This window comes from Bos indicus, chromosome 7 (assembly GCF_029378745.1).
Source record: "Bos indicus isolate NIAB-ARS_2022 breed Sahiwal x Tharparkar chromosome 7, NIAB-ARS_B.indTharparkar_mat_pri_1.0, whole genome shotgun sequence".
Taxonomy (NCBI): domain Eukaryota; kingdom Metazoa; phylum Chordata; class Mammalia; order Artiodactyla; family Bovidae; genus Bos; species Bos indicus.
Window position 1 is genome coordinate 4,514,155 of NC_091766.1, and position 26,746 is coordinate 4,540,900.

Consider the following 26,746-nt stretch of genomic DNA (forward strand, 5'->3'; position numbering starts at 1 on the left):
GTGGGATGCGGGAGAAGTGGGTGGAGAGGGAGAGTTCACTCACAGGAGTAGGAGCTGCCCGATGGTGAAACACTGCACTTCAGAAGCGGGGTCTGTTCTGGGAAAGGCGAGTGGCGGGCCCCGAGCCAAGATGAGAGGAGGAACTTGGAGAAACTGATCTAAGAAAATCTGAGACCCGCTTTCTCTTTCCTTCCAGGGTCACTCCCTCCCCGAGACCTCCCTAGGTCTCAGGAACTCACCTAGAGCCCAGGCATCAGACTTCCAACCCAGCTTTGGGTCCCAATCCTCCCCCATCTTCCCAGAGCCACCTCTCCCACACCCGAGAATCTCCACCCTCGGATTGCGCTCAGATCACCAAACCTCCTGCTGAACCCTCAGTTCTGGTTCCTATACCCCCAAACCCCTGCCCTCAAGTTATCTCCCCCATCCTCCACTCAAATCCCACTCCCTCCCCCAGATCCTTGCCTACAGACCCTTCAAACCCACACTTACACCCCCAAAGTCCATTTCACCAGACCAAGCCCGCTTGGACCTCCCAGCTCGAGAGGCCCAAAAACCCTAGTCTTCAGCCAGGGTGCAAAGACCTGCATCTGTTTCCTTCCTTTTTCTCTTTGTTATTCTTTTTTCTTGCCTTCCTTTCCTCTCCTCCTTTCTGAACCCCATGGAGCTGAAAGCCAAGAAGGCTTCTGTAAAGCTTCCAGAGATTTCAAGGCCACTGAAAGCCTAGAATCTTCACCCTGAAGGGGTCCAAGCTTCCAGAATTTTCTTTTCAGGGTTGAACCCATTTATTTTTTCACCTTCTGAGTTAGAAAGCTCTTCCTTGTGCAGCCACAGGCAGGGTTGTTGCTGTTGTTCAGTTGCTAAGTCATGTCTGACTCTTTGTGACTTTATGGACTGCAGCACACCAGGCTTTCTTGTCCTCCACTATCTCCTGGAGTTTGCGAAGATTCATGTCCACTGAGTCAATGATGCTGTCTAATAACCATCTCATCCTCTGCCTCCCCCTTCTCCTTTTATGCTCAATCTTTCCCAGCATCAGGGTCTTTTCCAATGAACTGGCTCTTTGCATCAAGTGACCAAAGTATTAGAGCTTCAGCATCAGTCCTTCCAATGAATATTTAGGGTTGATTTCCTTTAAGATTGACTGCTTTGAACTCCTTGCAATCCAAGGGGCTCTCAAGAGTCTTCTTTAGTACTACAATTTGAAAGCATCTGTTCTTTGGTGCTCATACTTCTTTCATGGTCCTGCTCTCACATCCGTACATGACTACTGGAAAAACCATAGCCTTGACTATACAGACCTTTGTCAGCAAAGTGATGTCTCTGATTTTTAATATGCTAAGTTTGTCAAAGCTTTCCTTTCAAAGTGCAAGCGTCTTTTAACTTCATAGCTGCAGGCACCATTTGCAATGGCTTTGGAGCCCAAGAAAATAAAATCTGTCACTGCTTCCACTTTTTCCCCTTCTATTTGCCATGAAATGATGGGACCAATGCCATGATCTTAGTTTTTTGAATGTTGAATTTTAAACCAGCTTTTTCACTCTCCTCTTTCACCCTCATCAAGAGGCTCTTTAGTTCCTCTTCACTTTCTGCCATTAGAGTGGTATCATCTGCATATCTGAGGTTGTTATTGTTTCTCCCAACGATCTTGATTCCAGCTTGTTATTCATCCAGGCCAGTATTTCAAATCATGTACTCTGAATATATTAATAAGTTGGGTAAGCAGGGTGACAACATACAGCCTTGTCATACTCCTTTCCCAATTTTGAAAGGGAAAGTAACACCTGTGTCCGGTTCTAACTGTTGTTTCTTGACCCACATGCAGGTTTCTCAGGAGACAAGCAAAGTGTTCTGATAGTCCCATCTCTAAGAATTTTCCACAGTTTATTGTGGTCCACACAGTCAGCGGCTTTCGTGTAGTCAATGAAGCAGAAGCAGAAGTTTTTCCGGAATTCCTTGTTTTCTCTATGATCCAGCAGATGCTGGCAGTTTGGTCTCTGGATCCTCTGCCTTTTCTAAACCCCGCTTGTACATCTGGCAATTCTCAGTTTACTGCTGAAGCCTAGCTTGAAAGATTTTGAGCATAATCTTACTAGCATGTGCAATGAGAACAACTGTACAGTAGTTGGAACATTCTTTGGCATTGCCCTTCTTTGGGATTGAAACGAAAACTGACCTTTTTCAGTCCTGTGGCCACTGCTGAGTTTTCCAAATTTGCTGATATATTGAATGCAGCACTTTAACAGCATCATATTTTAGGATTTGAAATAGCTCAACTGGAATTCCATCACCTCCTAGCTTTATTCATAGTAATGCTTCCTAAGGCCCACTTGACTTCACACTCCAGAATGTCTGTCTCTAGGTGAGTGATTACACCATCATGATTATCTGGGTCATTAAGAACTTTTTTGTACAGTTCTTACATATATTCTTGCCACCTCTTCTTAATCTCTTCTGCTTCTGTTAGGTCCTTAGCATTTCTGTCCTTTATCGTGCCCATCCTTGCATTAAATGTTCCACTGATAGCTCCAATTTTCTTGAGGAGATCTCTAGTCTCTTCCAGTCTATTGTTTTCTTTTTTTTTTTTTTGTATTGTTAACTTAAGAAGGCCTTCTTATCTGTCCTTGCTATTCTCTGGAATTCTGCATCCAGTTAGGTATATCTTTCCCTTTATCTCTTGCCTTTCGTGTCTCTTCTTTTCTCAGCTATTTGTAAGACCTCCTCAGACAACCACTTGGCCTTTTTGCATTTGTTTTTCTTTGGGATGGTTTTGGTCACTGCATCCTGTGCAATGTTGTGAACCTCTGTCCATTGTTTAGGCAGGGTCCAGGGGTCCAAATGGGGCTCAGAGCCTTCCTGCAGTCAGTGCTGGGGAAAGACAGTGGACACAGGGTTGGAGGTCCCAGAGGTAGAACCAGACGGAACCGATCCATCTCTAGCAGAGGGTCTGTACGCAGTGGGTACTCAATCATTTGTGTGTGAAGTGTTCAGGAGTTGACACTGTGAACGTTGATAGATACCAGGTGCTGAAGGGCCTTGCTGACCCCCACAGCACACAATAAGCACTCAAATAAATACTGAATGTGTGGGGGCATGAGCAGCTCACGTTCCTGCTAGCTCTGTACACACCCCCTCACCCTCCCGTGGTCTGCCTGCCACTTGAGCCTTTGTTCCAGATCAACCACATGCAGGCGTCAAACCCCACTCAGCAGAGACCTACAGCTCACACGCCTGACACACATACAGCTGCAGTCAATGGCATCCAGATGCTCGCACACTTCATAAACACCCAGATTTGACCCATATGTCAGACCCACAGTTGAAGATAAGCACGAAGAGGTTTGCTGGGCCCCTGGCTGTGTACTCACACGTAGCACACTGCAGACACGTGATCTGTGGGCACACTAGGTACTTCAAGATCACATAGCACAGGAGAGTCGGTGCAAAGGCCCTGGGGTAGCATGCCCAAAGTATTGCATGTTGGGAAAGGGGGAGGGAGAGGGGAGGAGAAGATGGGGTGGGCAGCAACGAGGGGTGCCCTAGGTCATGGAGAGGCCTATGGACCACAGTGGAGGCATTTCCCCTGCGTGAAATGAGGGTGGGATGGGGGCACTTGTGAGCAGAGGGAGTATAACCAACACTGCAGTTGAGGCAGTATCTTAAATTAGAGACATTATTTAGGAAGCAAGATTTCCTGGCCAGAAATGGTGCTCATCCCAGGCTGGTGGCCAGGGAGGAATGGGATCCTAGCCAAGATGTACTTTGCAGGTGGAGCCAACAGGAGATACAGCAGGTGGGATGTGGCAGGGAGGCAGAGCAAGGCCACAGATCTCTCCAAGGTTCTTGGCCTGGCTGTGATACCTGGAATGAGACACAGGCAACTTCGGACAGAAAGGACCCAGGAAGGTTACTGCTCAAGTGCTCAGTCACTCAGTCGTGTTGGACTGTGTGACCCTATGGACTGTAGCCCACCACGCTCCTCTGTCCATGGGATTCTCCAGGCAAGAATACTGGAGTGGATTGCCATTTCCTCCCTCAGGGGATCATCCCAACCCAGGGATCAAACCCATGTCTCCTGCATCTCCTGCGTTGCAGGCGGATTCTTTACCACTGAGGCACTAAGGAACCCCAGGTTACTGCACACCATGGTCCAAAAATGATGACCTGTGGTCTGGCAGAGTCCACAGGCAGGGACATGGCAGGCAGCGTCCGCAGGCCTGGCCGCCATCTGGCCCACAGCTGGCACGGCTCTCCCAGAGGCAAGGGCCTCACCACCTGCTCCCCGCTCCAGACCAGCTGTAGAACTCACGGTCCCAGGTCTGAGCTGGGAGGCCTCCTTATAACCCCCAGGTGTTCCAGAGGAGGAAATTGAAGCCTGGGACCTAGGGGATGTGTTGGTTTCCTCCAGCCACATGCTGAGGCCTTATCCACCCTGTCTGCCCTTCACCGCTGAGTCGTCTCAGAGCCTGCTGCTGGAACTCCTGGCATCACCTTCTGTTTCTCTATAAACTAGACGTGTGTGTGTGTGTGTGTGTGTGTGTGACTCAGTTGTGTCCAACTGTTTGCAACTCCATGGACTGTAGCCTGCCAGGCTCCTTTGTCCATGGAATTCTCCAGGCAAGAATACTAGAGTGGGTAGCTATTCCCTTCTCTAGAGGATCTTCCCGACCCAGGGATCGAACCCAGGTCTTCTGCATTGCGGGCAGATTCTTTACCATCTGAGCCACCAGGGAAGCCCAGAAACTAGAGAGGTAACCATGAAATCGGAGAAGGCAACGGCACCCCACTCCAGTACTCTTGCCTGGAAAATCCCATGGACGGAGGAGCCTGGAAGGCTGCAGTCCATGGGGTCGCTAAGAGTTGGACACGACTGAGCGACTTCACTTTCAGTTTTCACTTTCCTGCATTGGAGAAGGAAATGGCAACCCACTCCAGTGTTCTTGCCTGGAGAATCCCAGGGACGGGGGAGCCTGGTGGGCTGCCGTCTATGGGGTCGCACCGAGTCGGACACGACTGAAGCGACTTAGCAGCAGCGGCAGCACAACCATGAAATAAATGCTCTTGATGTTTGTTGCTACTGCCTTTAGTTCTGCACCCACTGCTGGTTTTTTGATGAAGTATTTTTTATGAATTTTCTCTTCTTTTGGCTGCACTCGGTCTTTGTTGCTGTGCAGGATTTCTCTAGTTGCAGTGAGCAGGGGCTACTCGTTGCAGTACACAGGCTTCTCACTGCAATGGCTTCTCTTACTGCAGAACGTGGGCTCTAGGTGCAGAGGCTCAGTAGTTGTGATTCAGGCCCTTATTTGCTCTAAGGCATGTGGGATCTTGCTTGCTCCTTGGAAGAAAAGCTATGACAAACCTAGAAAGCATATTAAAAAGCAGAGACATCACTTTACCAACAAAGGTCCATCTAGTCAAAGTTATGATTTTTCCAGGAGTCATGTATGGATGTGAGAGTTGAACCATAAAGAAATCTGAGTGCCCAAGAATTGAGGCTTTCAAACTGTGGTGCTGGCGAAGATTCTTGACAGTCCCCTGGACAGCAAGGAGATCTAATCAATTAATCCTAAAGGAAATCAACCCTGATTATTCACTGGAAGGACTGATGCTGAAGCTGAAGCTGAAGCTGAAGCTGCAATACGTTGGCCACCTGATTCGAGGAGCCGACTCAATGGAAAAAAAGACCCTGATGCTGGGAAAGATTGAAGGCAAAAGGAGAAGGGGGTGGCAGAGGATGAGATGGCTAGACAGCATCACCAACTCAATGCATATGAATTTAAGGAAGCATCAGAAGACAGTGGAGGACAGAGAAGCCTGGCGTGCTGCAGTTCATGGAGTGACAGAGTCAGGCATGACTTAATGAATGAACAAAAACAACAATATATGGGCTATTCCTAGACCAGGGGTTGAGCCTGCATCCCCTGCAATGGCAGGGGTATCCTTAAGCACTGGACCCCCCCAGGGAAGTCCTGCATCTACTTCTTATCAGTCTTCATGCCTTGAGTGGGTTGCTCCAGCTCTACACATTCGTTTTTCCATCTTTAAAATGTCCTTGAGGGACTTCCCTGGCCATCCACTGGTTAAGACTCCATGCTTCCAAGGCAAGAGGCATGGGTTCTATCCTTGGACGGGGAATTAAGATGCCACAATACCATGGAGCACAGGAAAGGGTGTTCCTGTAACTGTGTTGGTCGCTCAGTCATGTACGACTCTTTGTGTCCCCATGGACTGTAGCCTACTAGGCTCCTCTGTCCATGGGATTCTCCAGGCCAGAATACTGGAGTGAGTGAAAGTGAAGTTGTTTAGTCGTGTCCAACTCTTTTCGACCCTATGGATTGCAGCCCGCCAGGCTCCTCCTCCGTCCATAGGATTTTCCAAGCAAGAATACTGGAGTAGGTTGCCATTTTCTTCTCCAGGGTATCTGCCCGACCCAGGGACCAAATTCAGGTCTCCCACATTGCAGGAAGACTCTTTACCTTCTGAGCCACCAGGGAAGCTGGCAGGAGTGGGTGAGGAACCCATATATAAAATGTCTTTGTGAGACAGAGCAGGGGCCATGATGAAACAAACATATACAACACTCAGGGCAGTTCAGGTCGTAGGCCCTCACTCCAAGTCAGCTGTGGGCATTTCCTCTCTCCCACACCTGCCCTTTGACCTCCTAGCCCTGCTTGATTTTTCTATCTAACAAACTCTGTATTTTAGGTTCCTTTTTTTTAAAATTCAGATACAATTCCCATACCATAAAACTCATCATTTTACAGTATACAATTCAATGGCATTTAGTGCATTCGTGGTGTTATGCAATCAACACCTCTGCGTAAGTGTGTGCTAAGTTGATTCAGTCTGTCTGACTCTTTGCAACCTTATGGACTATAGCCCGCCAGACTTCCCTGTTTACGGGATTCTCCAGGCAAGAACTTTGGAGTGGGTTGCCACACCCTCCTCCAGGGGATCTTCCAGACCCAGGGATCGAACCCGCATCTCCTGCATTGGCAGGCAGGTTCTTTATCACTAATGCCACCTGGGAAGCCCAATCAGCACCTCTGTCTAGTTCCAAGACATTTCCATCACCCCAAAAGGAAACTCCATCCTCATTAGCGATCACTCCCCTTTCCCTGCCCCAGCCCCTGGTAATCACTAATGTTTCCCGTCCCTATGGATTTACCTATTCTGAACATTTCATATAAATGGAATCACATATGTCCTTCTGGCTTATACTTATCAGCATGATGTTTTCGAGGGCCATCCGCGTTGTAGAATGTGTCAGTGCTTCATTTCTTTTTATGACTGGCTCATATTCCATAGTACGGATGGATCACATTTTATTTATTCACTCATCCATTGATGGGCATTTCAGTAGTTCCTCTTTTGGCAACTGTGACTAGTGTTGCTGTGAACACACGTGTACAAGTGTCTGTCAGGCCTCTGTGCTCACTTTTGTAGGGGCACATACCTGGGAGTGGGCTTCCCGAGTGGCGCTAGTGGTAAAGAATCCCCCTGCCAGTGCAAGAGACATAAGAGATGGGGGTTTGAGTAGAATTGCTTGATGAGGAATTTTTTGAGGAACTGTCCTGCCTTTTCTTTGTATTTTTTTTTGTTTGTTTTTACCATGCCTTGTGGGATCTTATCTCCCCCACCAGGGATTAAACCCCAGGCCCTTGGCGGTGAAAGCCAAGAGTCCTAACCACTAGACTGCCAGGGAATTTCCTGCAATTTCTTTTCTTCCTTGTCATCTGTCATCTCCACAAGGGACAGGGACTTTCTTTTCTTCCTGGTCACTCCACGGAGCCCTGGGCAGCACCCAGCACGTTAAGTAAACACACAATGCATAAACAAATCATCATGACTCTCGGCTGAACAATAAGTCTTAGGTTCTCCGGGATCTCAGTTTCCATATCTGCGAAGTGAGTATGAACACAGTCCTTCCCTTGGTAAGAATTAGTCCCCTCTTCCTCCAAAAAAGGCTCTGAGCCTATTACTCAGATGTCCTCAGAGTAAGCACCACGGGCTGCTAACTGTCCCCGAGCAAAGAATCACCAGTTCTGCATTTCTTCCTCCCACTCCTGCCTCCACTGATGCCCATGGCTGGGATCCGAATGGCCGAGAAGGTCAAGGGCAGAGAGGGTGAGGGAGCGCTGCAGTCACCCAGGGAGGGCTTTGGGCTCTGCACCCTTAGGGAGTGGCCCATATGGCAAGCTGAGGCAGAGGCGGCTCTGGGGACCCCCACCTCGGTTGGAACGCTGGGGACAGATGCCAGTCCACAGCCAGGACTGCTGCCTGGAGGTGAGCCAGCCCCTGGGGACCTCATGGAGGGTGGGCAAAACAGGCCCCAGTAACTGATCCCAGTGGCCTCTGGGTGAGGGAGGAGGTGGGGATCTCAGTTTTCCCTGCTGTTTTTTTAAAGACTTTTGATATGGACTTTTTTTTTTTTTTTGGTCTTTATTGAATTTGTTACAATATTGCTTCTGTTTTCTGTTTTGTTTTTTTGGCCCAGAGGGCATGTGGGAATCCTAGCTCCCCAGTCAGGGATTGAACCTGCACCCCCTGCATTGTGAAGCAAAGTCTTACCCACAGGATCACCAGGGAAGTCCCCTCCTCCACTGTCACTATTAATAACGCAGTGGCCAATATGGACCAAGCATTGTGACAGGTCCTTCCAGAAGCTTCTTCCTATGAGCTAGGGGTCCCAGTAAATCCCCCAGCCCAAAGTCACATGTGAGTCCCCCGCAGAGCCCTGCCTGAAGCCAGATCCAAATCTCACTTCATTCCAAATCCACACTCTTCACTGCTGACTCATCCTCTCCTAGCCTCAGTTTTCCCATCTGTATAATTGGCTTACACCCAAGAGAAGTGAAATCAGATGTTTAAACAGATACACATGCACACAAGTTCGCAGCGGCATTAGTCACAATCGCCAAACAGAGGAACCAGCCCAAGTGTCCATCCAGTGATGAATGGGTAAGCACAACGCTCTCCATCCAAACAATGGACTATTGCTCAGCCGAGAGAAGGAGTGAAGCTCTGACACATGCTATTAATACAACGAGATGAACCTAGAAAACATGCCGAGTGAAAGGAGCCAGACACAAAAGGTCCCCTTTTGTATGATTCCATCTATAAGAAATGTCCAGAACAGGCCAATCCATAGAGACAGAAAGCAGATTAGCAGTTGCCAGGGGCTGGAGGAGGGGGTGTAGGGAGTGGCTGCTAATGGGAACAGGGATGGAAGTGTTCTGGAACTAAACAGAGGTGATGGTTACACAACATTCTGAATGTACTAAATGCCACTGAGTTGTTCATTTTAAAGTGGTTAATTTTAGGGAATTCCCTGGCAGTCCAGTGGTTAGCAGCTTCCCTGGTGGCTTAGTGGTAAAGAATTCACCTGCAATGCAGGAGACATGGGAGAGGTGGGTTCGATCCCTGGGTCAGGAAGATCCCCTAGAGGAGGAAATGGCAACCCAGTCCAGTACTCTTGCCTGGAAAATTCCATGGACAGAGAAGGCTGGCGGGCTGCAGTCCATGGGGTTGCAAAGAGTCAGACATGACTGAACGACTCACCCACTCACGCACCAGTGATTAGGACTCCACCCTTTCACTGCCGAGAGCCCAGGTTCAATACCCAGGTGGGGAAATAAGATTCTACAAGCCGCAAGGAGAGACCAAGAAAAAAAAAAAATGCTAATTTTATATTATGTGGTTCTCACATCAATGAAAAAAAAAAAAAGAAAGAAGGGGCATATAGACCACTTCCTTCCAGGATCCTGAGAAGGGCTCAATGACAAATAAACACAGGGGCCCTTGATCTTCTCTCTCGCTGTCAGCCCAGCTGGCCGCGTCGCAGCGCCCCCCTGAGGTCTCCACTGGATCTGCCCTTTCTAACTTTACCTTCCGGCCTAGAGTAGCCCTCCCCCACACCACTATAGCTGCACCTCCTAAGATCCTACCAGGTAACTTGGAAAACTCTAGACTTTGACATTTATCTCCACTATAGCCTTGCAAAGTGGGTAAAAGTGAGGCTCAGAGAGTGGAAGTGTCTTGCCAAGCAAGGCTCAGGAGAAGGAAATAGGACCCCTACTCTCTGATCCCAAAGCTACGCCCTCTTCCAGTACCCCATGCTGACTCCCTCCCCTTCTGTCTTTTTCTTTGAATATTTATTTATTTATTTGGCTGCGTTGGGTCTTAGCTTCGACAAGTGGCGTCTTCGATCTCATTTGCGGTGTGCTGAAAATTTAGTTGTGGCATGTGGGATCTAGTTCCCTGACCAGGGATCGAACCCAGGCTCCTTGCCTTGGGAGCACAGAATCTCAGCCACTGAACCACCAGGGAAGTCCCTCCTCCTGTCTTTTATTCAGGCATTCAGCAGCACTTATTGACAGCCCCCTGTGCCCCAGACCCTGTGACAGGCACAGAATACAGGCTTCAGACAAGGCAGAGACAGCCCTACCCACGAGAGAACAGTCCCACTGCAAATAAACTGAACAAACACTCTCAATGTACTGGGTTGAATGGTGACCCCTCCCCACAAGACATGTATGCCTGGAACCTCAAAATAAGGCCTTTTTTGGAATAAGAGTCTTTGCAGATATTATTAAGGTAAGGATCTCGAGATGAGATCATCTTGGGTTGGGTGAGGGAGCTAAATGCAATGATTGGTGTCCTTGAAAGAAGAGTGAAATCCAAACAGAGAGACCACGTGGAGATAGAGGCAGAGATTGAAGCGATGTGGCCACAGGCCAAGGAATGCCTGGGTCTATCAGAGTTGAAAGAGGCAAGGAAGGACCCTCCTCTAGAACCTTCAGAGGGAGCACAGCTGCCAACACTTTGATTTCAGACTTCTGGCATAGCAGAAAGGATGGTCAAGCTGGTCTTGCACACCTTCTCACATTCTTCAAATCCAGCTCAGGTCTCTTCCTCCAGGAATCCTTCCTGGCTGCTCAGTAGAGCTCCCATTTCCCCTCTGCCCAGTCTGGCTGCCTAGCCTGTATTTATATTAGGGCCTTTCCGGGGTACCAGCCTCTTGAATCAAGCATTGACTGGCAACGAATCTGTTGGTGAATGAAAGAATGACATTTTCCTGTGCTGGTTCTGCTCTGGCTTGCTTTCCTTAGTTGCTTTCAGCATTGCAGTCTCTCTTGGGTCTCTCAGGGTCCTCACTATCACCCCAGAACCCAGCCCTCACTGGGTCTTCCTATAGGGGGAGAGGGTCTCCACCCTGAACTCCTTGTATATGACTTCTTCTGGGAAAGAGCAGAAAAAGTTCAATACTGAAGACATATGGAACTGGATTTGCACCTTCTCTGCAACTTTTTTTTTAAGTTACCATTTACAGAGTGTTTTCAACTCTTCGCAACCCCAGGGACTGTAGCCTGCCAGACTCCTCGGTCCATGTAATTCTCCAGGCAAGAATACTGGAAAGGGTCGCCACCCCCTTCTCCAGGGGATCTTCCCAGCCCAGAGATTGAACCTGGGTCTCCTGCATTGCAGGCAGATTCTTTACCACTGAGCCACCAGGGAAGCCCCCACACTTCAACGCCCAGAACTGTGCTTTCTCCTGTATTCTCACCACACCCGTGAAGAGTTATTACTGTCCCCATTTTAGAGATGAAGAAGCGATGGCTCTTACACTCATGGTGGGAATGTCATTTGGTATAACCACTTGAGGCAGCCGTTTGGCAATATTTGCTGAAAGGGAGTGTTCCTACACTCTAGCAGTTCCATCCGTGGGCATTTTATGAGTATCCTGGGGCTGCCTAACAAATGACCACAAAAGGGATGGTTTAAAACAACAGACACTCACTCTCTCACAGTTCAGGAGGCCAGAAGTCCAAAATCAGGATGTTGGCAGGATTGGTTCCTTCTGTGGGTCTCTAGGGGAGAATCGTGTCTCTCTCCCAGCTTGTGGAGTTGTCCGCTATCTTTGGCATCCCTTAATTTGCAGCTACATCACCCCAGTCTCTTCCTCCATCTTCATGTCGCCTTCCTATTGTGCCTCTCTGTGTATTGATTTCTGTCTCCTACCAAGACACTCTCACTGGGTTTTTGGTCCGCCCTCATCCAGTTTGATTTCATTTGGATTCTTAGCTAAACTCCATCTGCAGAGACACTATTTCCAAATAAAATCACATTCTGAGGTTCCAGGTGGACATGAATTGAGGGTGGTAGGGGTACCACTCAACCCACTACAGATATTCATCCCACAGAAAAAGGGACATGATCTCATCCAAAGATATAAACATAAATGGTCATAATAGCCTCGAACGGGAAACAGCCCACAGGTTCATCAACAGGTTGATGAATAAACAGACAAGGACATGGCCACTGGTGGAATACTACACAGCAAAGAAAAAGAATGACCCACTGCTATTAATACATGTATCCCACAAGGGACTTCACCGACACTGAGCAAAAGAAACAAAGAGACACGTGTTGTGATTCCATTTATGTGAACTTCACAAGTAAGCCACACTAATCTATGGAGATAGAGGCTGGGCCGGGGGCTCCTGCTGGAGATCGTCAGGGAGCAGAAGCAGTGGCCACACAGGGGCATGTGGCCCTGGGGTGATGCAAATGTCCTATATCTTGAATTATGGGGCAACAGCGGGGGTTACATTTGTCAAAATTCATTGAGCGCTTAAAACAGTTGCATCATTAAATGTAAAGTTTGCTTCACTAAAGCTGGTTTATTAAACAGAATAGGAAGCTCCCTGTGGCCTAGTGATTAGGATTCCAGGCTTTCACTGCTGTGTCATAGGTTCGATTGCTGGTGGGGGAACTGATCCGCAAGCCACACAGCATGGTTAAAACAACAACAAAAAACAAGTCAGATGGAGCCTAGGGGATAGAGGTCAGACGTGGGACTACCCCTGGGAGGTGACTGGAAGGGGCACAGAGAGCCCCTGGGGACTAGGAGTACTCTGTATTTGGATCACAACAGTGAAACCAGTGTGCTTTGTTTATAAATTACACTTGGATTGAAAAGCAAGACCCTGGGGCTCAGAGAGGTAAGGAACTCACCCAAGTTTCCAGCAGGACGGTGTCAGAGCTGCCTACCCCAGAGCGCATCACCACCTCCTGGTCTCTTCACCCCTTTCCTCCATCCAACCAACAAGCACTTATTGGATTTCCCTGGTGGTGCAGTGGTACAGAATCTGCCTGCCAATGCAGGAGCCACAGGTGCCACCTCTGATCTGAGAAGATCCCGCATGCCTTGGAGCAGCTAAGCCCGTGTGCCACGATTATTGAGCCTGTACTCTCAAGCCCAGGAGCCACAACTATTGAGCACATGTGCTGCAACCCCGGGAGCCCGCGTGCCCTAGAGCCCCTGCTCCACAAGTGATGCCAGCGCAACAAGAAACCCGCAACCAGAGAGCAGCCCGTGCTTGCCACAGCTAGAGAAAAGCCTGCACAGCAACGAAGACCTAGCACAGCCAATGCGTCGTTAATTAACTTTAATGGTTTTAAAAAGCAAGAACTTATACATCAGCTATGCACGAGGGGCTAGGGTTTCAACTGTAAGCACACCAGACATGATCCCTACCCTTCATGTTCCAGAGTATTCTGGAATGTGTATATTGTTATGGGAAGGACAAACCTGAGACATACGAACCAATAAAGGGCCGAGATGATTTTAATTGCCACGAAGGCCATGGGCTGAGAGTGACCCAGGGGGGAAACTGTTTTAATCCGGGGGTAGAGGAGAGTCTCTTTGAGGAAGTAACGTTCCAGCTTTAATAAAAGCAGGGAGAGAGAAGCAGGGAGGGGTGTTCTGGGACATTCCAGAACATTGTGGAAGGGCCCGGAATGTTCCAGGACATTTCTGGTGGACGTCATGGGTATGGACCAACTGGGTGCAGGAAAGAGCCCCAGGGATTGAGAGGAGACCACATTGGCTGTACTGATGTGGAGCTAGGAGGGAGCGTGTTGACAAAGATGTATTGAGGGCAGCCTCCTCAGTGTGTGGGACACAGCTGTGACCGAGACTGCTACAGTGTCGCATCTGGCAGAGGGAACATTTATTAAACCAATCATCACACAAGCAAAAAAGCAATAACTTAATTGTCAACATGATAGAGGCTTAGGGTATAGTGATTTAGCAGGGCTAGGCTGAACCAGGAGGCCAAGGAGGGACACTCAGTGTGAAGACTCAGCTGGGAAGAGAGCAGAGCCTTCCAGCCAGAGGGAACAGACTGTGTGGGGGCACTGAGAAGGGAGCATTCCAGGAGCCGCCTAGAGCCTGATGGGACTAGGCGTGAAGGGGGTGGTGGGCAGCCTCCTGTGACACAGGACCCCAGAGGCTTCAGCTTCCCTGTTGGGCTCACAGCCTGGCTCGGAGCAGGGACCCCAGCAATACTCAGCTGGGGTCTGGCCTGAGCCTCCCTCTTCACAGGAAAGACATGAATCCCCATCCTTCCTTCCGAGTACTTGCAAAGTGTCTCCAGGGACACCTCCCTCGCTCCCCTCCCACCCCTAAGCCCAGAACTCAGGCCTGTCGCCAGGGAACCAGGACTGCCGGTTGCCATGGCAACCCTCACTACGGACACATGGGCGCTCCTGCTTGTTGCCATGACGCCAGTCACCCACCCACCCTCCACCAGGTCTGCATTGGGATGTGAGAGGAAGGCAGAGGGAGGCGCAGAGAGGGCGGCTTCCCAGATGCCTTGTGGAGCTGGGGAGGGCAGACAAGGAACCTGAGGTTCAAAGAACTGCAGCGAGTCAGGAGTTATCCTCAGGTCAGCTCCCTGGGAAGGAGCCTCAGATGGAGGTGAAGGGCCCCCTCTCTCCTCAGACTCCAGAAGAGTCTTCACTTGGCACTCAGGGCCCCTTCCCCAGTGAAACCCTGAGAGAGACAGGTAATGTGACTAGATATTACTTTTCTCTGAATGCACACATACACCTATACACCTGGGACACCCTCCGTTGTCCCTGGATTCTATCCATTCCATTCTTCAAAGCCCAAGTCAGCTGCCATCTCTTCCAGGAAGCCATCACTCACCACCTGCTTGGAAAGGACTCCTCTCCCACCTCCACACATCCGCAGGACTCAGTTTCTACCGGCACCATCTGACATTATTCATTCCATACCTATGAGGCATCTACTCTGGGTCCAACCCTGGGATGCTCACAGGGGTTTCAAGAATTAATGCATTAGGAAAATTCCTTGGTGGTCCAGTGGTTAGGACTCCATGCTCTCCCTGCCAGGGGCTTGGGTTCAATCTTAGGTCAGGGACCTAAGATTCTACAAGCCAAGCAGCACAGCAGAAAAAAGAAAAAATAACCAATGCGCTAGACACATGAGTGAGTGAGTAAAGTCGCTCAGTCATGTCCAACTCTTTGCGACCCCATGGACTACCAGTAGCCCCCCAGGTTCCTCCATCCATGGGATTTTCCAGGCAAGAATACTGGAGTGGGTTGCCATTTCCTTCTGCAGGAGATCTTCCCGACCCAGGGATTGAACCCGGGTCTCCCGCGTTGTAGGCAGATGCTTTATAGCAGCATACAAACAAAACTCTGTCCTTGCAAAGCTCTGTCTTGAGGGAGGACAAAGAGACAGGGATCAGTCACAATTTTCAGTTCCAAGGAGCCCCACACAAATGGGATTAAGCCAAAAATCAAGGACAGTTCAGTTCAGTCACTCAGTCATGCCCAACTCTTTGCGACCCCATGAATTGCAGCATGCCAGGCCTCCCTATCTATCACCAACTCCTGGAGTTCACCCAAACTCACATCCATCAAGTCGGTGATGCCATCCAGCCATCTCATCCTCTGTCGTCCCCTTCTCCTCCTGCCCCCAATCCCTCCCAGCATCAGGGTCTTTTCCAATGAGTCAACTCTTCGCATCAGGTGGCCAAAGTATTGGAGTTTCAGCTTCAACATCAGTCCTTCCAGGACTGAACACCCAGGACTGGTCTCCTTTAGGATGGACTGGTTGGATCTCCTTGCAGTCCAAGGGACTCTCAAGAGTCTTCTCCAACACCACGGTTCAAAAGCATCAATTCTTCCGAGTTCAGCTTTCCTCACAGTCCAACTCTCACATCCATACATGACCACAGGAAAAACCAAAGCCTTGACTAGACGGACCTTTGTTGGCAAAGTAATATCTCTGCTTTTCAATATGCTATCTAGGTTGGTCATAACTTTCCTTCCAAGGAGTAAGGATGGCTTTATTGTTTCAGGACTTCCATCAGTGGCATGAAGACACTGTCTTTCTCCATGCCTCTTGCTTCAGACAGATGCTTCATTCTCCCAAGCTCAACAATCCCAGTTAACAGGGCATGTTTCTCTCCCAATATATCCCATCATACCTGAGGAGGCTGGGTCATGCTGCTCAACTTCCCCTAAACCACATAGGTGTGGCCAAACCAAATCAGTTCTGTTAGGAAAGAAGAGATGACTGTGCCAGGTGCCAGGCTGATTCCTACCAAGCCTATGACGGTATCTGAGCGGAAAGTCTTAGTTGCTCATCGAGTCTGACTCTGTGACCCCATGGACTATAGCCCGCCAGACTCCTCTGTTCATGGAATTCTCTAGGTAAGAACACTAGAGTGTGTAGCCATTCTCTTCTTCAGGGGATTTTCCCAACCCAGGGATCGAATCCAGATCTGCTTTGCAGGCAGATTATTTACTGTCTGAGCCACCAGGGAAGCCCTGAGCAGAAAGTAAAAGTGAAAGTTGCTCAGTCGTGTCCTACTCTTTGTGACCTCATGGACTATACAGTCCGTGGAATTATCCAGGCCAGAATACTGGAGTGAGCAGCCATTCTTTTTTCCAGGGGATCTTCCTAACCCAGGTATCGAACTCAGGTCTTCTGCATTGCAGGCAGATTCTCCACCAGCTGAGCCACAGGGAAGCAAAAGAATACTGGAGTGGGTAGCCTATTCCTTTTTCAGCAGATCTTCCTGACCCAGGAATCAAACCAGGGTCTCCTGAATTCTGAGCAGAAGGAGAAGCTATAGCAAAGGTCTGCAGGCTAGAACATTGATGCCCCTTCTGTCTTCAGAATGAAAGGTTGGAGGAATATTGGAGGTGGTGGCTGCCAGCATGGTGGATTTTAAAAACCCTTATAAGGAAGGCAGAGGAAATTAGGTGGTATCCAAGGGCAACAGGAGCTTGTAAGAGAGGGACAAGGTCAGAGCCCACATAGGGAATGGATTTGACTGGATGATGCTGCTTCTGGGGTCTGAGAAGGAAGCAGGAAGATACCCAATCAAGAATAATTACTGATTACCTGCTCCATGACAGTTTGCACGTGAAACCCTAGGGAGCTGACTTCACGGAGCTCGTAAGATTATGTTAAAGGAGGCTGACACTGAAACAAATAATCATTAATCAACCATAAATGTGGTCAGCACAGGGAAGACGAACAAGGAGCTGAGCATTGGTGTAACAGGGGATGCTGACCCAAACTTGGGTGGCGAGGATGTGATTGGTTGAGGAGGAGTCCTTTGTGCTGAGAACTTGGTTAGAGTAGGGATTCAGGGGTGTTCCTCCCAGAGAGAAATGCAAGTGCGAAGACCCTAGAGTTGGAAGGAACAAGGTAAGTTCAAGGAATCTAGAAAGAGCCTGTGTGGCTGGAGCATAATGAGCAAGGGACACAGCTTCATAGAAGTGGTTGGAGATGCTAATTGGGCCAAGTCATGGGGGTACCTGTTGGATCATGTGGATATTTGGGCTCCTCTAGAACCCAGAAGCAGGTGATGTCTAGGATTAGATATACTTTATACCAATGGCTCCCCAGCTGTTGCCTGGAGCTAGAGGGTGGCCGGAAGGGAAGCAGGGAGCCCCAAGAAGAGATGGGCACATTTGTTGGGCAAGAGATGAGGGAGGTTGGACCTTGGCTATTGCCAAGGAAAGCAAAGAGAAGCATGTGGGCTGGAAGCCAAGAGGAAAATCACTGCTGAAGCAGCAACATGGAGTGAGGACAGAGAGGAGTCAAGGTGCCACTCAAGCATCTAGACTCACTGAGATGGGGAGGCCAGGGGCAGGGCGGATCTACAAGCGCAAGGGCAGCCAAGCTCCCCTTTAATCTGGGCTAAGGGATTACAACCACCCTTTAAATAGATGATGGTGATAGCTCCACAACACTGTTGCTGTTGTTCACTAGCTCAGTCGTGTCCAACTCTTTGCAGCCCCATGACCTGCAGCACACCAGGGTCCCCTGTCCTTCACCATCTCCCAGAGCTTGCTCAAACTCATGTCCATTGAGTTGGTGATGTCATCCAACCGTCTCATCCTCTGTCGTCCCCTTCTCCTCCTGCCCTTAATGTTTCCCAGCAGCAGGGTCTTTTCTAATGAGCCCAGCTCTTTGCATCACGTGGCCATAAAGAACTTCAGCTTCAGCATCAGTCCTTCCAGTAAATATTCAGGACTGATTTCCTTTAGGATTGACTGGTTTGATCTCCTTGCTGTCCAAGGGACTCTCAGGAGTCTTCTCCACCACCCACAGCTTGAAAGCAACAATTTTTCGGTGCTCAGCCTTCTTTATGGTCCAGCTTTCACATCACTACATGACTGGCTTTGACTATACCAAAAAACCAGTTGCTTTGACTATACATACCTTTGTTGGCAAATTGATGTCTCTGCTTTTTAATACACTGTCTAAGTTTGTTATAGCTTGTGGGTGTACCTATTGTCACTGAATTGTACACTTAAAAATGGTACAATTTTTAAGGGGGAGCTTCCCTGGCGGTCCAGTGGTTGAGAATCCACCTGGTAATGCAAAGAACACTTGTTTGATCCCTGGTAAGGGAAGACCCCACATGCCATGGAACAACCGAGCCTGTGGGCCACAATTAATGAGGCTGCACTCTGGAGCCCGTGAGCTGCAACTGCTGAGCCCACATGCCGCAACTACTGAAGCTCACACGTTTCGAGCCCGTGCTCTGCGACAAGAGAAGCCACCGCAGAGAAGCCCTCGTACCACAACCACACAGTAGCCCCCAGCTTGCCGCAACTAAAGAAAGCCCACGAGCAGCAACAAAGACCCAGCACAGCCAAAAAGCAAAACAAAAAGCTGGCTAAGGGACTTCCCGGGCAGTCCAGTGGTTAAGACTCCACGCTTCCGCTGCAGGGAGTGCGGGTTCGATTCCTGGTTGAGGAACTAAGATCCCGCATGCCGCCTAGTAAAAAAAAAAAAAAAAAAAAAAAAACCTGGCTAAAATGCCATATTTTACATGATGCGTATTTTTTCACTGCCACAAAGGAAAAAAAATAGAGGAAAAACCTTAAACGTACATCAACGCAAATGAAAGAAAATGAGGAACACAATCGAGTCGCATTAGCCATATTGCGAGAGCTCTGCAACATCGTGTGGCTGGAGATGGCACAGACAGAACACTTCCATCATCACAGAATGTTCTACAGGGCAGCACTGGCTTGCCATCACTTCTCATTTCTGCCCAGGTTGTATTTCCTGGTGACACTCCTAGGGGCTTCCCTCAAGGGCCTAGATTGCCTTTTGATTGAATCCCGATGTTCATGATATCAGGCAGGGTCCAGGCAGCAAGCAGGAGTCAGTCAGAATGGACAGTGCAGGAGAGTGGTAATAAAGGTGATATTTGCAAAGTGCGGCAGGGGCAGGCAACTGACATGGCGTGGTGCAGCACACAGGAGGGCAACAGTCAGGAGCCTTTAACATGCCTAGGCTGACAGTCCAGTTGGTGGAGCTGTCATCTTGGGTTGGGGGATATAGAGAGAGAAATGGGGAGAGAACACTCCCCGCCCCCCCGGGCCCCGGGGAGTTCTCATCTCTCTTTCCTTCTGCCTCCTGCTGGTGGCCCCCTCTGGCCGACTCTAGCAGAAGGCTGAGGGTCCAAGTGAATCAGCTTCTTGGGACACAGGGCAGGATGAAAAGTGGAAGGGCACTAGCCTCACTCAGCCTAATTCACCTCCCCCCAACCACCCACCCACCACCCACAGGCCTCCATTAGCCCTTGGAAACGTCTGCCCCACTGACCACCATGTCCATCATCCCAAACTCTTCCCAGGAGATGTGGCCTCCACCAAACAAGACTCTCTGGTTGCCAGCAACAGAAACAACTCTAGCCTACTCAACCAAAAGATTTATTGAGAGGCTCTTGGGGAGTCTGCAGAATCGACAGGAAGAATGGAGGGTCATGGCTACCGCCTCATCACGGTGGGCTGCTCCTGTCCTACAAGACTCCTCTTGATTATTTATTTATGACTATGCTGGATCTTCACTGTTGCACTTGTGTTGTCACTAAGTTGTATCCAACTCTTTGTGACCCCATGGACTATAGCCTGCCAGGTTCCTCTGTCCACGGGATTTCCCAGGCAAGGACTCCTCTTGAATGCAGAGTGCAGGGAAAGAATGCCAGCTAACCAAAGCTGGACCCCCTGGGTAGGGAAGTGGGGAGAACCTGTGGACAGGGCCCTAAGACTGCCTCCAATGGGACAGAGCTCCATCCCCAAAAGAAAGGGGGATGGAAGCCAGCTGGTGACAAAATTAACAAATGTCCTCTTTGAGATGTGCCCTGTCCATTTCACAGGAGCAATACGGAGGCCCGGGAAAGGGCACTGACCCACCCGGGCCAGGCAGGTGGCAGGAGCCACTTTGCCAGAGTCACCCCTAGCTAGGAGTATGATGTGTGCTGGTTGCTTTCAGGTGGCAGCTGGTTCGCACCACTCAAGCCATGGGGAGTTCCTGGGGTCCCACATCTCAGGAAGGGCCTGGTGGGCAGGAGTCATGGCCACACTCAAGTCTCCCCCCAGGAGGCAGACAGAAAGACCAATAGCAGTAAGCTCAGTCCAAGATGGCTTTATATACATGGTTTATTCCTTCTGACCCCGATGTTGCAACACCAGCCTCATTCACCCTCCCAGCATGGAGCTACCCACCGCCCCTTCTCTTGGGGGGACCTCCTCTCACGGGGCACTGTCTCCAGAGGTGGGGTGGGGAGAAAAGGGGGAGCCTTAGCACAAAGTGGCTCCCCTGTGGCCTCAGCCCCCCAGAGAGGGGAGAGAGGAGGAAGGAGGAAGGCAGCACAGAACTGGGGTTCAAATACTCAAGAAGCTACAGAATAGAAGACAAAATAACACACGGTCTGGGGAAGGGGGACAGGGAGGAACCAAGGTAGATCCTGCCCCCCAGCAGGGGCACAGCACCCCCAGGATCCAAGAGATGAGGGGCGGGGCTGGAGAGAGAAGAATTTGGGGGAGGGAGGAGCCCAAGGATGGTCCCACCTTGACCTGGACGGTAGGCACAGGGCAAGTGAGACCCCCGGGACCCCTGAACTTGGCAGTGGAGGCCTACAGCTTGGTCAGGTCCAGTTTCAGCTTGTAGGGCGGGGGGCTGTCTGCATAGGTGTGCGACGGGGGAGGGTACAGGGACCACTCTGGCTCCACCATATAACCCTTGTGCTGCTCCAGAGTCAGGGGCTGTAGGGGAAAGAAGAGAGAGAGAGGGCCATGAGTCCCCACCCTGGCAAGGCTCCTTCCCACCCCAAATCTCAGGTTGCCCCTACTAAGGGTGGGAGTCGTTCCTCTCATTTCATGAGAGTGAAGAAACTTGCCTAATGTCACATAGCAAGTCAGGGGTCCCTGTCTCCATGGGAAAGGGGTGGCCCCATCCAGATGTGGAACAGTTTTCTTCCCCTCTTTGCCCGTGGGCCCTGCCCACCTGGAACTTAAGGTGCTGGCCAGGCGCAGTCACCAGGGTGGAGCAGCTCAGCCACAGCATCACCAGCACGGACAGGAAGAGGCAGCAGGCCAGGATCCAACGAGGAAGCCCCGAGCGCCTGCCCCGCCCAGCAGGCATGTTCAGGGGCCGCGGTGGGACCAGACAGCCTCCTCCCTCAGGCCCCACCCCGCCACCATCCCCAGGGTTCTGCCACCCACCGGGACATGCAGCTGAGGAAGTCATTGTCCTGCAGCTCATCGGACTCCACCTTTGCCTTGCTGCTGGTCTTGACTCGAATCTTGGCCTTCCTTACCTTGTCCAAGGGGCCTACAGGGTCTGAGAGAACAAGTCACTTTCAGTAGCCTCCAGGTCTTAGCCAAGAGGTGACAGCAGCCATGGAGAGTGAACAGGGGGCCAGGACCTGAGGCAATGGGCCATGGGGTCTTGGAATAAATCAGAACCCTGAAAGATGGACCATGGAACCCAGGGAGATGGACCATGGAACCCAGAAAGATGGACCATAGAACTCAGGGAGATGGATCATGGAACTCAGGGAGGAAGACTACGGAACCCTGGGAGATGGGCCATGGAACACAGGGAGATGGACCATGGAACCCTGGGAGATGGACCATGGAACCCTGGGAGAGGGACCATGGAACCCAGGGAGATAGACCATGGAACCCTGGGAGATGGATCATGGAACTCAGGGAGGAAGACCACGGAACCCTGGGAGATGGACCATGGAACCCTGGAAGAGGGACCATTGAACTCTGGGAGATGGACCATGGAACTCAGGGAGAGGGACCATGGAACCCTCGGAAAGGGACCATGAAACCCTGGGAGAGGGACCATGGAACTCTGGGAGAGGGACTACAGAACTCAGGGAGATGGTCCATGAAACTAAGGGAAGTGGACCATGGAACTCTGGGAGAGGGACCAGGGAACCCTGGGAGAGGGATAGAACTCAGGGAGATGGACTATGGAACCCTGGGAGAGGGACCATAGAACTCAGGCAGATGGACCATGGAACCCAGGGAGATGGATCAAGGAACCCCAGGAACTGAGGAAATGGAAATACCAATCCTCAAGGGTTCATTTGCCAGGAGAACCCCTTGTGACAGGGGAGCCACCTTTGGAAGGAACACCGGTCTAGGTTTGAACCTTACCAACATGCACCTCCAAAGCCTCAGGGTGGGATCCCCGCCAGGTCACCTCCACTCGCTGCAGACGGGCTCCCTCATGCCCCAGGCTCTCTACCACAGGCTGGGTCTGGGCCAGGAACAAGACAGCACAGAGAAGCCCTTTAGAAAGGCACCACCTTGACCCTAGCAGGCACCTCTCTGCGCCCCATGTAGGTTACGTTATCCCATGCCAAGCTGGTACCTAGTTCCACTGGGGACAGAGAGGACACAGCTGCAGGCTGTGATATCAGGGATAATGTTCCCTGCTATTGTGGGATCCTGATTTGTCTTGACCCCATCCTCCAACACCTAAGATAGGGACGTGATTCAGGACTAGCCAATAAAATCACAGGGACTGGCTAAGAGGTCATCACATGACTCAACCAGGGCCAAACAACTTAGTTAAAACCTGAGAGGTTGTAATCTAGAGCCGTAGGCATCCACCTTGCTGTGAGGAGGGACATGTTTGACTGAGAATGAAGCTGCTGAAGAGGACAGCAGAACCCAGGGGTGGAGAGAGACACAGAACCCCTGGATCCAGCTGTGCTTGAAGCTCACTGACCTGTAGACTGCACATCCCATGAGCCAAGAGCCAATTCATCCCACCTCCTTACCCTGACCACCCAGCCACTTCTCTGGTGTGGCCCCTGCCAGAGCCCTCACCTGGAACACCACCACCTTCCCATTGTCAGTCTGCAGGTAGTATGTCCAGGTGGAGGAGACGAAGCCCTGGGCCGAGTTGACAAGGTCATTGCAGAGGGTGGAAAACAAGTCCAGGAGCGAGAGGGCCCCACTCGGAGCTTCCAGGACCTTTCTCTGCCAAGGGGAGGCCCAAGGCACAGAAATGTCACCAGTGTAGGGTGTTAAGTGGGAGGGGAGCTGGGAAAATTCACTGTGATCAAAATTCACTAAGCGGTTTGGGGCAACAGGGCTACATACTATGAACAGAGATCTCAGCACTGCATTGTCTGACTGACTGTGTGCCCTTGGGAAAGTGGATTGCCCTCTCTGAGTCCTACAATGGGAAATGATTCTCTTCCCTCAGGGATCTGCTATGAAATTTCAATTAAACAATAGCACAAGGGCTTCCCTGATAGCTCAGTTGGTAAGGAATCCGCCTGCAATGCAGGAGACCCTGGTTCAGTTCCTGAGTCGGGAAGATCTGCTGGAGAAGGGATAGGCTATCCACTCCAGTATTCCTGGGCTTCCCTTGTGTCTCAGCTGGTAAAGAATCTGCCTGCAATACAGGAGACCTGGGTTTGATCCCTGGATTGGGAAGATCCCCTGGAGAAGGGAAAGGCTACCCACTCCAGTATCCTGGCTTGGATAATTCCATGGACTGTACAGTCCCTGGGGTCACACAGACAAAAAAAAGCACAAGTGCCTAATATATAGTAGCTGCTATGATTAAAAACGTTACCATCATCATTGTTCTTGTTTTAACAGCATCAGGAGAGAACATGGAATGGAAAGGAATGATGGTGCACAGGGCTTTCATGAACAGGGAAAGCCTGGGAAGGGTGCAGGAAAATGAGCGATGAGAGGAGAGAGCTTTCTCTGGAATCCCAGCCCAAGGGTTTCTGACTGGAATGAAGGATGTCCTGTGCCTCAGTTTCCCCTGGTGCAGCACTGTCTAGACTCACGGGGTATGATAAGTGTACAGTTATTATTTCTCCCTGGGGTGGGGAAGGAAGAGCTATGTGGGCTTGGGAGGCTCCTCGTCCCTACACTTCCGTTCTGACCACCTGTTCATCACAAGGACAGGGCTTAGACCAGGAGCTAACATGTAGGTGCTCAGAAGTCAGCTCTGAAGATGAGGGAGGTGAGGAGTGATCATAAGCCCTCGTGGCACTGGCTTTAAATGCCACCTCTGCACAGCCCTGGGTGACCTTGGCCAGTTGCTCCGTGGGCATGAAATGGGGATGACACTGTCTCAGGTGCCTCGGGTGGCACAAGAAATTTGGGACAGGCTGAAGTTAGGCCTGGAGCAGGACAAAAGCTTGCTAAATAATGTAAATGGTGGCAGTGTGGGTGGGAGAGGCGGCGGGGGCGGGGGAGGACTTCCCATGTCACAGAGATGACAATTGAGCCTTGAGATGTCATATGGCTTAATCCAGGACACCCAGGAGGCCCGGAATGGCATGGAGAGCCTGGGAGAGACTGGATATGAGTGCAGATTTGGGGAGGGTGGTAGAGGAGAGGCGGGACAGGCCTGGGGCCGCAGGTGGGAGGGCGCCCACCTTCTGCTCCAGCTCGGGCTCAGGCTCCGGCTCTGGGTTCTGACTCCAGCAGCCCTCGCTGCAAGCTTGCTGCTCTGTCTCCTTCACATAGGCCTCCACACAGGCTGCAGGGGCAGGAGGGGGTAACTGGGGGACAGTCCGTCCCAGACCACCTCTCCCCACCCTGGCCCACCCAGCCAGCACTCACCTGCTTCACACTCAGCCTGGGTGGCATTGGGCTTGGAGCTCCTGGCCACGAATCGGCAGATGGAGAAGAGGCGGCAGCCTCGCTCGCAAGCGCTGGTCAGGACTGCCCTGTCATACGCCTTCGCTCTCCTGGATTGAATGGGGTCCTCCCCCAGCTCCTCCTGGAAGCGAAGCTGCGGGCTCAGGCAGGGGGAGGGGCAGGAGGCGGCCAGCGGCGCAGGAAGGCCTTGGGGAGGTAGAAGACTTGATCTCCCCAAATCTTCTAGGGGGTTTGGGGTGAGGCTGATGAGGAGATTAAGAATACTAGTGGGGGCTGTTAGCTCCAAGGAGGAGAGGCGGGGGCTTGAGGGGAGTAAACAGTGGGTGCTGCTGGGTTTGGGTAATGGTTGAAAAACTGGAGAAGATGAAGGGCAATGATCCTCCCCTCACCCAAAAAAAAACCCTTCAAAGAGGAGGGGTTCTTGGGCCTGAAGAAGGAAGGGGAACTCAGAGGAGGTTCCGTCATCCTTCAGGCCTGGGAAAATTGGGATCTGACTGGGGGAGGGGTGGTCAGGATCGGGGTGGGACCTGGTAGCTCTAAGGGGGGTAGGGAAGAGGATGTGGAAGATGCTTGAGTAGAGGGGGAAAAGGGGACTGTCGGGCCTGAGGGAGGTGGGGGTTGGGCGCCCCCAAGGCCCTGGCCCAGCAGAGGGGAGCCAGAGCCCGCTGGGTAGCAATAGAGCCTCAGTCCCCTCCCGCCTCCGGCTTGGAGGGACTCCCGGAACCCCGAATTCATCGGAAGGACTGGCATCACTAACCACCACCCCCGTGTCAAAAGGACCCCACGGCCCCTCTCCCCGCGAGAGAAACATCCCCACCTTCATCGGAGGGACCTCTGATCTCTGCGCTCGCCCCCGTCGAAGGAACGCCAGCCCTTCCCCCACCACAGGGGCCCACCATCATTGAAGAACCCCCTTCCTTGACCCCTTCCCCCTCCGAGGAACCCTGGCCTCCCGCTCCCAACGGAAGGAGCTGCATCCTCAACCCATCCCCCACTGGAGAGCTCTCAGGTCCTTCTGCTGGCGCTGCGCGCGCCTCACCTGAGCAAGCTGAGGTTTAGGGTAGCGGTCTCGGCACCGCAGCTGGCAGTTCTGCGTGTCCCCAAGCTGCAGGGCGAAGGGGTCGCGGACAGGCGGCGCGGGGGTGGCGGGCGGAGGCTGCAGCAGCAGCAGCAGCAGGAGCGGCATCAGCGCGACGGAATCCATGGCCAGGCCGAGCGCAAGGAGCGCGGGGGACGCCGGCTCCTGGCGGGCGCGGAGGATGCGGCGGCGGCGGGGACCGGGTCGCTGACGTCACCCGAGCGAGGCAGCCTGGGAAGGGGGGGTGGGGGATGCGGAGAACGGGCGGGGGCGCGGCGCTGCGGCACCGTTGGGATACCCGCAGGGCGAGGCAGGTGGATCGTGGCCCCTGCTGTCTGTCCCACGTCGGGATCCCATGACACCTCACTAGTATCCACAGACGAG

At 51.4% G+C, this 26,746-nt stretch overlaps 1 protein-coding gene across 2 annotated transcripts; it reads right to left on the reverse strand.

Annotated features, from left to right (window-relative positions):
* Positions 1–20,772: 20,772 nt before the first annotated feature.
* On the reverse strand, positions 20,773–26,565 carry TMEM59L (transmembrane protein 59 like). Of its 2 annotated transcripts, XM_019963821.2 has the most exons (8): positions 26,324–26,564; positions 25,246–25,405; positions 25,059–25,162; positions 23,482–23,634; positions 22,804–22,906; positions 21,856–21,973; positions 21,638–21,755; positions 20,773–21,396 (listed from the first exon to the last, which is right to left on the reverse strand). In XM_019963821.2, exons 1-8 carry the CDS (start codon positions 26,486–26,488, stop codon positions 21,268–21,270), a joined length of 1,050 nt encoding a protein of 349 aa, XP_019819380.2. In that variant the 5' UTR covers positions 26,489–26,564; the 3' UTR covers positions 20,773–21,267. The 2 variants fall into 2 exon arrangements, with proteins under 2 accessions (XP_019819380.2, XP_070648581.1); XM_070792480.1 differs by lacking the exon at positions 23,482–23,634 and having other exon boundaries at positions 26,324–26,565.
* Between the last annotated feature and the right edge of the window lie 181 nt (positions 26,566–26,746).

Coding starts and splice junctions, on each gene's coding strand:
- TMEM59L (XM_019963821.2), bottom strand. CDS start 26,488: ATGGATTCCGTCGCGCTGATGCCGCTCCTGCTGCTGCTGCTGCTGCAG. Junction 25,163..25,245: donor CCAGGCTGAGTGTGAAGCAG/GTGAGTGCTGGC, acceptor CTGCCCCTGCAG/CCTGTGTGGAGGCCTATGTG. Junction 23,635..25,058: donor AGCCCGAGCTGGAGCAGAAG/GTGGGCGCCCTC, acceptor TCCCCTTGGCAG/AGAAAGGTCCTGGAAGCTCC.